The sequence below is a fragment of the Phocoena phocoena genome, chromosome 13 (assembly GCF_963924675.1).
Source record: "Phocoena phocoena chromosome 13, mPhoPho1.1, whole genome shotgun sequence".
In the NCBI taxonomy this organism is placed as follows: Eukaryota; Metazoa; Chordata; class Mammalia; order Artiodactyla; family Phocoenidae; genus Phocoena; species Phocoena phocoena.
The window spans coordinates 79,357,562-79,371,355 of record NC_089231.1 but is presented as its reverse complement, the minus strand read 5'-3'; the positions used below and the strand labels follow the sequence as shown (position 1 = coordinate 79,371,355).

The 13,794-nt window shown below is 44.5% G+C and overlaps 1 protein-coding gene and 1 pseudogene across 1 annotated transcript in view; both read left to right on the top strand.

The window, feature by feature from the left end:
• Nucleotides 1-2,884: 2,884 nt before the first annotated feature.
• On the top strand, nucleotides 2,885-3,217 carry LOC136132645 (large ribosomal subunit protein eL38 pseudogene; annotated as a pseudogene).
• Nucleotides 3,218-13,434: 10,217 nt separating this feature from the next.
• Nucleotides 13,435-13,794, top strand: part of VSIG10 (V-set and immunoglobulin domain containing 10) — a 33,797-nt gene continuing 33,437 nt past the window's right edge. Inside the window, exon 1 of the mRNA XM_065890515.1 lies at nucleotides 13,435-13,513. Within this exon, the coding sequence (XP_065746587.1) occupies nucleotides 13,435-13,513 (79 nt within the window). The remainder of the gene's footprint in view (nucleotides 13,514-13,794) is intronic.

Here is a 13,794-nt window from a genome sequence, read left to right as displayed (position 1 = left end):
GTACATTTCAATTTGCTGTCATGGGAAATATGATGTGTATTTCACTGAAGTATCTTCCATCTCTCTAACTCAACCCCTCCTCCCACGATTAAGAGTCCAAACAATGCCCCCCATATACAAAAATATATAAGTGTATATATATATATATATATACATATATATATATATATATATATATATATACACTATCATCCAATACCCTTTTAGACTAAGATACAGTGGTTCCCACTCTCATATTTGTGCTGAAAAATATACCCCCAAAAAAGCTCTTTTGAGAGGATATATGTACCTGAAGGAAGGATTTGCAAGAAGTCATGGAGAACAAAGAAACTGGTAAACATATGGGTAAATATAAATGTGCATTGATTGTAAAAAGCAATAACAGGATGTTCAGGAGGAGGATAGAGGTCACGGTTAACTCTAGAGCAGCAGCATCCAATAGAAATAAAAGTTGAGGGCTTCCCTGGTGGTACAGTGGTTAAGAATCCGCCTGCCAGTGCAGGGGACACAGGTTCAAGCCCTGGCCCAGGAAGATCTCTGGCCCAGGAAGATCCCACATGCTGAGGAGCAAGTAAGCCCATGTGCCACAACTACTGAGCCTGCGTTCTGGAGGCCACAAGCCCCAACTACTGAGCCCGAGTGCCATGACTACTGAAGACCCCACGCCTAGAGCCAGTGCTCCGCAACAAGAGAATCCACCGCAATGAGAAGCCCGCGCACCACAATGAAGAGTAACCCCTGATAGCCGCAACTAGAGAAAGCCCACGCGAAGCAATGAAGACCCAACGCAGCAAAAAAAAAAAGGTCTTGATTTGATCACTAAAAAAAAAAGGAAAGAAAAGTTGAGCCACATATGTAATTAAAATTTTTTGAAGTAGTCACATTAAAATTTTTTTCTTAAAGCAGGTCAATTTAATAAAATTAAAAGCAGGTGAAATTAATTTTAATAATATATTTCATTTAACCCAATGTACCCCAAAATATCGCTATTTCTACAATACAAGCTGGTGTGATTGCAGGGAAAGTGAGCTTAGAAATCACTTCTCTTTTAAACCTAAAATATACAACATTAACAAAGACTGGGGGCAATGCTCAACTCACACTGTTGGAAGGACTAGAAAGTAATACAACTTTTCTCGAGGGCAATTTGGCAGGATCTATCAAAATTTCACTATGCGTGATTTTTTCTCCAATAATAATACCTCTCCTGAGAATTTTTCCTGCAGGAAATTTCACGAGGTTCACAAAGCCTGAACATTGCTATGAAGCATGGGGTATTCATTGTTTTGTAGTTTGTGATAATGAAAAAGAGGAAACAACTTAAATGCCCATTGAGTGGAGGATTAACTGGATTATGATGAATCCACACTATGGAATCATCATAACTGTGGAATACTGGGTAATCTTTAAAAAGCATTAGCTGAACTTAAATGTAGTGACAGGAAGCCAGACACAGAAGGCCATATATTATATGATTCCACTTATACGAAATATCCACAATAGGCAATTCCATAGAGACAAAAAGTAGATCAGTGGTTGCCAGGAGCTGGGAGGTGTGAGGAAGGGAAATGGGAGGGACTGCCAGTGGGTATGGGGTTTGTTTTTGAGGTGATGAGAATGATCTGGAATTAGTGGTGATGGCTGCACAAACTTGTGAATGTACAAACACCCACTGAAATGTATACTTTATTTAAAAGGGTAAAAAAACAAAAAAAAGCAAGTTGCTTACAAATATATTGTGTGTGATCTCATCTATGCTTTAAAAAAAATCTGTATGTTTACATGTTGTCTATAATTCATGTGTATGTAAACACACAACTGGAAGGATAAACAACAGTTAACCGTGGGTTTTTTAAGGGAGAAATAAAGAACTTAAGAAGATTTGTTACAGGGACTTTTGCTTCCCACAGGTGGACTGAATTATTTTAAATTATATTTTTACAAATTTTCCTTTTAAGACAATTAAAATATTTCTGCTTAATTGACAAGCAGGAAGAGTTTTAAAAAACAGGAAACTAGAGTAAGCCAAATAATTAGTATGGTCCTGTTGATTATTTGATATAAAAAATGTAGATAAAAATGATAATTTTTATAATTGTAATTGTAAAATATTATGAATTATATTATAATTTATATATTGGATTGGCCAAAAAGTTCATTCGGGTTTTTCTGTAAGATGTTATGGAAGAACCCGAACGAACTTTTTGGCCAATCCAATAATTATAATGTTATATTTTATAATTCTCTTTTATTGATATTATCTTTTATATAATTATAATATTATAATAAATTATAAAATAATAATATACATATTCTGCATGTCCCAAATGACATAATGATATTTATTCAGCTTTCTTCTTTGTCAGGTTCCATGCTAAGCCTCTCATAATGGCTTTCTCTCATATAATCTTCTCAGCATAACCTAAGGTAAGGGCTATAGTTATCATTCCCATCATTGCCATTTACAACAGAGGAAATAGGCTCAGAGAGATCTCATAGGGAAGCTTAGTAGCAGTGGGCTATAGATATAATTTTTTTTGGCTGCATAGCTTGTGGGATCTTAGTACCCTGACCAGGGATTGAACCTGTGCCCTTGGCAGTGAAAGCACGGAGTCTTAACCACTGGACCACCAGGGAATTCCTGAGATATAAATCTGAGTTTGTTTGATACCAGAACCCAGGGTCTTATCCTGCAGCTGGTTAGAAAAGATTGGAATGCAGGCTGGGAAACAGAGAGCATAAGAAAGTGAAGAAGTGGCAGTGAGTGTCTCTCAGGCTGTACGTGGGGAATGGGGGTTAATCCGTGGTAATCCAGGCTGGGTGACATCTGGGGACCCCGGGCCTGGATGGAAGGTGCCAGCCAGGCTCTCCATGTCTCATCGCCATGGCTCACAAAATTGAGGAAATCAAGGACTTTCTGCTTACAGCCAGGTGAAAGGATGCCAAGTCTGTCAAGATCAAGAAAAATAAGGATAATGTGAAGTTTAAAGTTTGATGCAGCAGATACCTTTACACCTTGGTCATCACAGACAAAGAGAAGGCAGAGAAGCTGAAGCAGTTCCTGCCCCCAGCTTTGGCAGTGAAGAAGCTGAAAGGAACCACGCATGCTGATTTGAACTGTACTGAAATTTTAAAAATTAAAAAAGAGAAGAAAGAAAGTGAAAAAGTCACTAAGGAGATAAATATTGAGGACAAGAGCAGTGAAACTTACCTGTGACTTTATATAAACTTAGATGAAGATGCCCATTTAAAGATGGTCCCCAAAAGACAGGCTGTACCCTGAAGCAGGGAAGATAAACAACTCCTGGGGAGGCCAGACATCCCCTGGAACGGGAGAAACTAAACTGATTGTCAAGAAGATAGTTTTGGGCAAACAAGAACCATCTTCAAGATTCTAGAGTTTTGTGAGCAAGAGATGCCAAAATAAATCCTCTCGTGAGTGCTACGTTCAGAGTCGCCGTTCGTTTCTGTTGGGGCCAACACTCTATTTGTTCACTTATCATTTACTGAATGTCTACCAAGCCCTGTGCTAGACTCTGAAGACAGAGACCTGGATGAAACATTGTCCATACCTTCAGAGAGATACCAGGCTGGAGCAGGAAGACAGACATGTAAAGTGATTCTTACAATTCAGAGTGGCAAGGGTTCTGATATAAATTTCCACAGGGTGCTATAGGAATACAGGAGAAGGGTACCTGTCCCTGCTGTGTACACCAAGGAAGACTTCTTGGAAGAGGTGACCACTTGAGCCCAAAGAATTTGTGGGAATTAGCCAGGAGAAGGAGGGAGTAAAGGGCATCCCTGGTAGTGGAAAGAGCAAGAACATGGGTGGGGGACATGGGGGTGTAGAAACACCACGGCTTGATTGAAACAGTCATTGTCAGACATTGCTGGAGCTACAGGGATGAGTGTGGGCTCCATGAGGGCAAAGCCCACTCTTTGTTCTGTTCCCCATTGTTACTGCAGTATCCAGCATGGTGCCTGGCACACAGTAAAGGTCAGAACTCCAGTAAGGAGTGTGGGAACAGAGGGGAGGAGATGGACTCCAGGGCTGGAGTGTGTGAGTGACTGAAGGGTGTATATGTCTGAAAGGACTTTGGCAATGAACAAATGCGCTGAAAAGTGAAATTTCACATTCCTTGGGGTTTTGCCTTTTGGGAGTTTCCTATTTGTAAAAATACAGATTCATTGCCATTTGACATTGGAATTGTACTACAAAGAATGTTGCTCACCACCCGTTTCTACAAGGATTAAGTCATTAGCCACTGCAGTGATTGACCGACAGTGCACCCTGACAGGAATTCAGGATGAAAACCAGGATGGGGCACTCTGTGCTTTAGAAAACAGGCCCCTTACATAGTTAGGGTGTATATTCCAGGAGGAATTTTAATGAACCCAGATTCTTGCATCTTCCCATACATAGTAAAGCACTAAAATCATGAACTGAGATACCTGTTACTTGTGACTAGCAGTAACCGTTTACCGAGATGTATGCTTAACTGCACGTATTCCCTCACCAAAATCATATGTATACTGGCCTCTCCCTCTACGTCTTTGAAGCAGTTCCTCAGAGTTACTTAGAGACTCTTTCCCAGGCTATTGTCCTCAATAAGGTCCCTGAATAAAACTGAAACACACAATCCATGTTGTGCGTTTTCTTATTTCCATCGACAGAATGGTCAGAAATACATGCTGAGAAGAAAAAGGAGGTCTAGGGTAGTTAAACCTAAAAGTAACTTACTTATCCAGGAATCTAACCTTCCATCTCCTTTCTATTTCCGCAAATACCCTATATCTTCTGAAGGCGCCCACCTGGAACCCCTGCCTCTCCAGAACCCAGCCGAGAATCAAGACTGCCAAGCCACAAAAACAAAGGTCATAGAGTCCACAGCGGAGCAGGTAATTTTCTCATTTAGTGTCTCTGTATTCTTATTTTACCCAGAGTTCTAATAAGTTTAGTCATCTGGGTTCCAAGGTAGAGAATGTATAAAGCAGCAAATTGACAGGAGCAAGAAGCACAGTTACGTTCGTAGTTACCGATTGCTGGACATCCACTGCCTGCAGGGTACTTTACTGGTGCATGCCTCATCAAATCCACTCAATGACCCCCAGAAACGGAGGCTCCAAGAGGGGTAAATAACTTACCTAAGGACACATGGAAACGTAAGCAAACCTGGCAGATAGGAGGAACCAAACCCGTGCTCAGTACCTAACCCTCAGGAGGAATTAAAGAAACAGCAGTCTGGGGCCATTTTGTGTGTGAGATAAGCCCTTCTGGTTCCCACAGATAGCAATGTTCAGACACAAAGGGTCATTCCTGGAATCGTCATGAGAAAAGATTGCATTGTGTCCACTGCGCTCTGTTCAGAGTAAGGGAACTATGTGCTACATTTCAGAAATATCAGATAACTGGGTGAGTTCTGGCTTTGTCCATGAGCTGTGACCTTGAGCACACTGCCGCTTTTCCTCCTCTGATGGTGAGGGTTATTGTTTGAACCAACAATCTCTGAAATTCTTTGAGTTCCAGGCAGCTTGGACCAACTCCTATCTCTTGGAAGACCTTGGCTGTGGAACCCAGGGTCCATTCAGGACTGAGAGCGCCACCTGGTGATTCAACCTTGTAAGTGAGATTTTTCACTTTCTCCTGTGCCCAGCCAACCCAGTCGACAATTCCAGTTTAGACCTGCAGGATGGTTTTTTCCCCCTAACTCCTTGAAATTGCTTTTAAAATGTTGTGAATATGTGCATTATCCTGGGAAGAGGGTACATAGATTTTCATCACAAGTTTCTTGATCCTCCCTTTCCCCAGTCCAAGTTTTTACTTCTGTCAGTAAACGTGAGGCCCAGAGCAGAAGTGATTCATTCTATAAACATGGGCTGGAGGCTGTGACTTTGTTTGGAAAGTTATTTTACCTCTCTGAACCTCAGCTTCCTCATTTGTAAAATGTCGATAAGATTTGTACCTCCTTCTGAAGTTTGCTCAAAGAATAGGAGGAGAACTTCCATAGAAAGTGTGCCTGGCAAGAGCATTATTATATATTATGAGGAAATTTTCTCAAAATCTTGCAAGAAGTCAGCCATTGGCTAGAAAAGCCAGGATGCAAGTAGGTACTGTGCCTCTGCCAGTTTAGCAGAGACAGGGAATTCTAGACAGGGAATGAAAAAATCTTAGAGTGGAATTAAGTTTAATGCACTTGTCTTGGAGAAATGGGATGGAACTTTTGCAAGGTGGGAGAAAGAATTGAAGCGAACAAAGATCAGATTCTGGGACCCTAAGAGGTTGGGAATTCCTGGCTACACAGCCGAAGGAGTTTGACTGAAATCTTTGGAAAAAGAAAAAATAATGGCATAAAACGCTACCTGACCACGTTCCAGGCCAGTGCCTTGGCATACTGAGAGCCCAATCAAAGTAAAGAGAGGCGGGCTTTTGTAAAATGCCAGCATCTGCTCCTAGTAGAGCATCAAAGGGAGCAAGAACAATCTTTTCTCCAGAAGACGTGAGTGGAATGATGGTTAAGGCAGAGAGGAAACTAGAAAAGAAGTGCCCCAAGTTCTCTGAGTCCCTTAGTGGCTTAAATATCTATTGAATGTCCATCAAGTGATGAATGGATAAACACTATGTGTTATCTCCATACACTGGAATATAATTCCGCCATAAAAAGAAAGGAAATACTGATACCTGTTACAACATGGATGAACACATTATGCTAATTGAAAACTTCATGCTAAGTGAAAGCAGCCAGCCACAACACACAGTGTTTGGTTTCATTTATATGAAATGTCCAGAATAGGCAAATCCGTAGAGACAGAAAGCAGATTAGTGTTTGCCAGGGGTTGGGTGTGGTGGGTGGAAGGAATTGAGAGTAATAGCTAAAGGGTAAGGGATTTCTTTTGGGGGTAAAACAAGTCTAAAATTGATTGTGGTGATGGCTGACAACCCTGTGACTATACTAAACACCATTGAGTTGTAGACTTTAAATGGGAGAATGAAAGTGTGTTATGTGAAACATACTTCAACAGTGATGTTGAAAAAAACTCTCATTGAACGTCACACATCTGGGTAATCACAATAGATGGATCCTCTATCATTACATAAACTTTGAAAACAAGTGTTAACGGGTATGTAATATTCCAACGGGTGCATATTAGGTAACCAGCAAAGACTGTAGTCTCCAGAAGTTGGTGAGACTGGTTGTCCCTGGGGAAGAGGACTGAGGCCTGGGGGAGGTGGACAGATGGCTCACTTTCAAGATATAATTGCATTACAAAAGTCCTTGGATTTTGTTTGTTTGATTTAACTTTTTATTCACAAACACCAATGAAGTATCTATGTCCTCTGTCCCATCTATATATCATTTTTCCCCTCATTGTTTTGTCACTTTCCCATTTTTTTCTACTTTAAAAAAATTTGTGGTAAAATACACATAACATAAAATTTACGTCTTGGGAGTCCCGTGGTGGCCTAGTGGTTAGGATTCCGTGTTTTCACTGCCATGGCCCAGGTTCAATCCCTGGTCGGGGAACTGCAAGCCGCGTGGCGTGGCCAAAATAAAAAAATAAAATAAAATTTACCGTCTTAACCTTTTTTTTTTTAACCTTTTTAAGTGTATGGTTCAGTGACATTAGGTACATTCACATTGTTGTGCCACCATCACCACCGTCCATCTCCAGAACTCTTCCTCTTGCAAAATGGAAACGACAGATAAATTAAACATCTCCCCAGTTCTCTACCCACTCCTCACCTCTTCTACTTTCTGTCTCCAGGAACTTGATTGCACTAGGTACGTCTCAAACAAGTGGTGTCATACAGTATCTGTTCTTTTGTGACTGCTTTATTTCACTTAGCACAATGTCTGCAAGGTTCATCTAGACTTTTTTTTTAAACCATTAGCATTTTACTAGTTTTCCAGTTAAAAAAACTAGTTAGTTGTCAAAAACACACAATGTCTATTTTTAACATAAAGTTAAGGGAAAAAAGCAGGAATGAAAACTGTAAAATGTCATCACAACTTCATAAAAAAAAAAAGAAAATCACACATTGGAACGCAGCAGAAAAGTTCCTGGTGATGATAGAGATTACTTCTAGATGACTTATGGTTACATTTTCTTTTCTCTCTTTGTTTTTTCATTATTCTAGACTAAGCATAAGATGCTCATGTTTATAATCAGGAACACAGCAAATGCTATCTAAAAAATAGACAACTTCAGGAAAATGCTTCATCCGAGCTTTCTCAGGATACCCTGAGATTATTAAGTTCTTCTGTCCCCATGAATTCAATACCTTTGTGACTGCCAATCCACATGTCCCAATTTGGAGTTAGGAAGGTAACATTTATGTTGACCGACAAATGCACTCAATAGGTGAGGGTGAGAGCAGAGAACAGGAGTTGTTTTGTTTTTTGTTTTTTCCTTTGGCCACGCAGCTTGCAGGATCTTAGTCCCCCGACCAAGGATTGAACCTGGGCCCCTGGCAGTGAGAGCGCAGAGTCCTAACCACTGGACTGCCAGGGAATTCCTGAGAACAGGAGTTTGATGGGAGAATGTATTCACCTGAGTCATCTGGTACAACTGGCTCCCAGCAGGTCTCCTCCTGGATAATCCCGTTGTTTCCCACCTTGGAGTCGTCTTATGGGGGGAAAGTGGTCTGTTCCAGAGGTACTGGCTCTGGAGAGCTGACTGTGCCTATAGTTCAGTAACTTCACAGTGATAACTTGTAATTGGTTGTCGTGGACATATTTACACCGTGGAAATTGGCGGACACTACAATCACCCTCACTGCCACCAGCTGAGCATCTGTGGTTCCACATTCACCAGCACAGGCTGGGCTCCTTTCATCCTTTAGGATGAGTGAGCCATGCATCTCTTTTCAGCTGCTGGTTGCCCATTTCTCAGGGCACTGGATGATCACTTTCCTCATGCCTCAGTAAGCAGCATTTTATCTTCTGAGGGTGGATCTGCTTCCAAGTCCCGTGGTTCTTTGTCACTTGGAGACACTGAACTTCAAGCTCTTGGTCTTGAGTCCAGAGAGGAGACGCTGGGCTTTGGTCAAAAATAGATTCATTTCGCAACTCTGTATTTTTCGTTTTCCCATCTCATCCTGCCAGCTTTGTTTTTGGCCGCACCTTTGCGGGATCTTAGTTCCCAGACGGGGGATGGAACACAGGGCCCCAGCAGTGAAAGTGTGGAGTCCTAACCACTGGGCCACCAGGGAAGTCCCCCAGCCAGCTTCTTTTTGGAACTTCGCTTGATTTGGAACTTTCTTGCTACAGCACCTGCACCTCAATTCTTTTCTTCTGGGCAGAAGGCAGAGGAGAGGTGAGAGAAGGTGGTGTTTAGGGAAGGGTTAGCAGGCTTTCTTCTCCAGAGAAGAAGGCAGGTTGATTTTGTTGCCCCTGGTTTCTGAGGCACCAGCCTGTGGGTCCCCGACCCATCCAAGAAGGCATGAGTAGGATTTTGACATCCACCTCCTAGTAATGCTTCTTTTTTTAATTAATTTTTTATTGGAGTATAGTTGATTTACAATGTTGTATTAGTTTCTGCCTGTACAGCAAAGTGAATCAGGTATATGTACATATACATATATCCACTCTCTTCTAGACTCCATTCTCATATAGGTCATTACAGAGCACTGAATAGAGTTCTCTGTGCTATACAGTAGGTTTCCATTATCTTTTATATATAGTAGTGTGTATATGTCAATCCCAATCTCCCTTTTTATTCCCCCTCCATAGTTCTAGTTCTATAGTTTTATAGCACATGGTAGGCATCCCACTAGACAGACCTCTCAGTAATTCTTGAAGTGAGGGGTCTAGAGCTGGACCTGAGGGGCCAGGCTGCTATCTGAGCTGTTCCCAACTGGCCCGCCCTTTCTGAGCCCCCAGGAGAGGTTGAACGGGAGAAGCACTTTGTTGCTAAGAAACCTTTCAGCATTACCTCTAGGGAGGGGACTTGGCAAGAGGAGTAGTGGGGCAGAAATAATAGGTGGCTGGATGGCTTCAAAGACCCAGGCTGCAGGAGCGCTGGCTCTGGAGTCAGGCAGGAGCCCCACCCCATTCCTCCCACCAAGACTGATCAAGATGACACCGCCTCATGGGACTTCCCTGGCGGTCCAGTGGTTAAGACTCTGTGCTCCCAATGCAGGGAGCATGGGTTCGATCCCTGGTCGGGGAACTAAGGTCCTGCATGCTGCACAGGCATGGCCAAAAGAAAAAAAAAAAAAAGATGACACCCCCTCAGACCTGGGTTCAAATCCAGCCTCCCCCATTTACTTGAGATGTAAATTGGCCACTCTGAGCCATATGTCAATTGGGAAGGGTAATGAATGAATGGATACAAAGCACCTAAAATAGAGTAAGTTTTTTCAATTCTTGGGAGGTGAAAATGAAACAAAACAAAAACAGCCATGTGTAGCAGCCTGAGCTGAGAGGTGTTTGAGCCTCATGTTTAATATCTGATTGCAGGATTTCGGAGTCCTGATAGGTTCTGTTGGGGCGCATCTCAAATGACAGACCCCAAAGCGATGCTTTAAAGACTTTTGAGTCCCTTACTTTATCTTCCCGGCCATCCCATGAGGTAAACATTGACTATAAGGTGCAGATAGGTGAAACTAGGGCTTTGAAAGACCCCTACCTTGCTAGAGACCCCACAGTGAACCCCCAACTCACCCCCAATGTCACTGTTCTAGGTAGGGCATTTTCCACTGTCCAGAGTGGCCTGAAACACAACTGGATGTTACGGCAGGGCACTTCCTAACAAGTCCTGTCTCAGAGTCAGCAACAGCCTTCCCCAAACCAGAGAGAGTGGGTGCTTCCTGGGCCAGCTCTGTCCCACACTGAGTGGTCTGGAGGCTTCCTTTGAGCCCTGCTCAGGGAAATGCCCATGTCTGCTGGTCTGGTGACATCCAAAACATCCAGGCTATAAAGAAAAAAATATTGCCTGCCATCCAGTTCTACAAGGATCAAGCCGCTAGCCACTGCAGTGGCCCACAACAGTGCAACCTCCGGGGAATTCAGGATGGAGAAAAACAAGAAACATTCTGTGCTTTGGATATACAGGCCCCTAAATGGTTAAGATGCATATCTAAGGAAAAATTTCAAATGACCCCAAATTCTTGCATCTTTCCATACATAGAAAACTGCTAAAATCATTAACTTAAGATGTCTGTTCTTTGTTGTTATCAGTAATCTTTTGATGCTTGACTACATGTTTTTCCCACCGAAAAAGATCATATACATCCTGGATTGTACCTTACCTCTTCGAGTGGTTCCTCAGAGCTACCTGAGAGACTGTCTCTGGGGCTGTGGTCCTCAGTAAGGTCTCGAAATACAACTTAACTCACAACTTTTACATTCCACATTTTTCTTTCAAGTAGACAAGACCATGGCAGCCTTTGTGTAAGTGACAAGATTGGAACTTGGTTTGGCAGGAATTGGAGTCAGACAGACATGGGTTCCAGACCTGGCTTTACCACCAACCGGCTTTGTGACCTGGAGCTTAACTTCCTAGCTGTGGGTTTCTCACTTGTAAAATGGGATTGAATGATTCTTTAGGTCCAAGGGTTGGAGGGAGGGCCCAGTGATATTAAGTTTCTAAAACTGCTTTAGAAAAAGGCCCCAGCTATGCAAATGTGAGGTGCTCTAATCACTGTTGTAAAATATCTTGTGGGAGGTTGATCCTTGTAGGAGTGGAGAACTGGTCAAGAGACTGTCCGTTTGGTTCAGCAAATATACCAGGAGGGTGTGCTCTGATCAAGTCCCCCTGTGAGGCACCAGTAGGGTCACAGAAAATTCCAGACCCTCAGCTGAAAACTTGCCACTTATTAATTTTACTTATGTCTTGTTAACTTCAGGTGAGGATGTGAGGTGTTTGTCAGGAAAGCTTGAGCAGCTTCAATATCAAAACCAATCAACTTTCATTGGTCTATTTAACAAATACATATTGGGTGGTAACCGAGGTGCCGGGCACGGGGAAGACAGGACAGTGCGTCCTGGACATACTTTACTTTCCATCACCAAGTAAAAGATGAAAAACAGAAACAAAAGGGGGAGAGGAAGGAGGAAAACTTTGAGGAGCTGGCTGAAGAGGTAAAATCACTGAGCAGAAGAGGAAAAAAAGGAAGTGTGCAGCATCATGGCTCAGTTCATGGGTGGAACATACACTTTTAGTGGTTTCAAGAGGATTTCCTCATGGAAAACGTATTTCAGTAAGGGGCCTTTGGGCAACAGATCGAATGATTTTCTTAATAGCATTGTTTGTTTTTTCCCCAACATTTTATGATGAGATGAGGGGGAAATGTTCAAACATAGAAAAATCCAAAGAAGGGGAACACTCACATATCCACTTCCTAGAGTCTACAGTTAATATTTCACTTTATTAGTTGCAGTTTTGTTTTTTTCAAGAGGAAGTTTCTGGTAGGGCTGTTTCAAGGATCAGCTCTTCCTGAGTATATCATAACCGTGTTTTCCCTAGGACAGAAGGCTGGGATGGGGGTGTGGCAGGAAGAGGGGGATTTTAGGCTGGGAATGAAGTTCTCTGGGAACCAGACTGGATGGGGGTGGGGGAACTAAAAAGGAAAAACAAAAAAGCTCCCGGAACCCAGTTCCGCTGCCCTGGCTCTTACTGTGTGGTCTCAGCCAGTTAACCGGAGGACCAGAGTCTCGTGCCTGCTCTTGGCTGGAAGGTCTAAGGGATCATCTTTCTCCTGCTCTAGACTTGCCTTCCTTCTGCAAAGGGTAGAGAAAGGCAGCGATGGCGGCCCTGGCGTCCGCCCGGGGCACAGGAAAACACCTAAGAATCCCTAGAACAGCTAAGCCGAGGGGACCCTGAATTCTGCCCCTTGGCAGCCGACCCCTCCGGCTCGCGACGCTCCTCCGGGTGCCGCAGCCGGAGCGCCCGGGAGGTAGCAGCCGGCGGGCCGGGGCGAGGGTGCCGTCCTGCAGCAGCCGCACGCCTTTGCCCGGCCCAGCCCGGCTGAGTGGGCTCGGGGAGGGCCCAGCTTCTGTGCTCCTCCCCAGGCCTGCCCCGACCCGGCTCGGCGCGCCCCGGCGTGCGCCCTTTGCGTAAAGCCCTCCTCCCGGGCCAAGGTAGAGGAAGTTGGGCTCCCGCCTGGATGGGCGGGAGGGAGCCCAGCTCCTGTTGTTTTCCGCCAGCGGGAGTGGGTGGCGGGCGCAGGGGGCGGGGTGCGCCCTCCCACCCCGGGCCGGGCGCTCGGGAGAGAGAATCGCTCTCGGAGCCCAGAGCAGCTCCCAGCCTGTGACATCGGGCTCACCCCAAGCATCCTTCCTGGGGGTTGCGGAAAGTGGAGTTACTCTGTCGTTCCGAGGACCTGGGAGGAGCACTCAGTACCACCCCAGGGGCCGGAGTCCTTGGGGGCGCCCACCCAGCCAAGCCGGAGCCTGCGTTTCCCGAGGGGCCCCTGCCCGCATCTGGGGCGAGATGGCCGCAGGCGTCAGGGCGTCCGAGCCCCGGGTCCTCGTCTGCCTCGGGGCGCTACTGGCCCGCTGGGTCGCCGCAGGTAAGGGGCTGTGATCTGGAGGGAAAAGTTGAGTTTTGCCAGTCAACGGTGGGGAGGAAGAGCTGGAGAGTCCAGTTCCCTCCGACTCTGCCGGATCCAGTTGTGCCGCGGCCCCGAAGTCGCCCCGGGAGGATCGTGAGTTTCCTGCTTGCAGCTTGGCTTTTTGCAGGAAGGAATTTTCCTGGACTCTTGATAGAAGGCGAGACATCCCCACCCTTGGAGTGGGCAGCCGGCGAGGCTCGAGGGGCCTGCGGAGAGGTGATGGGAAAATTGGGGAAATC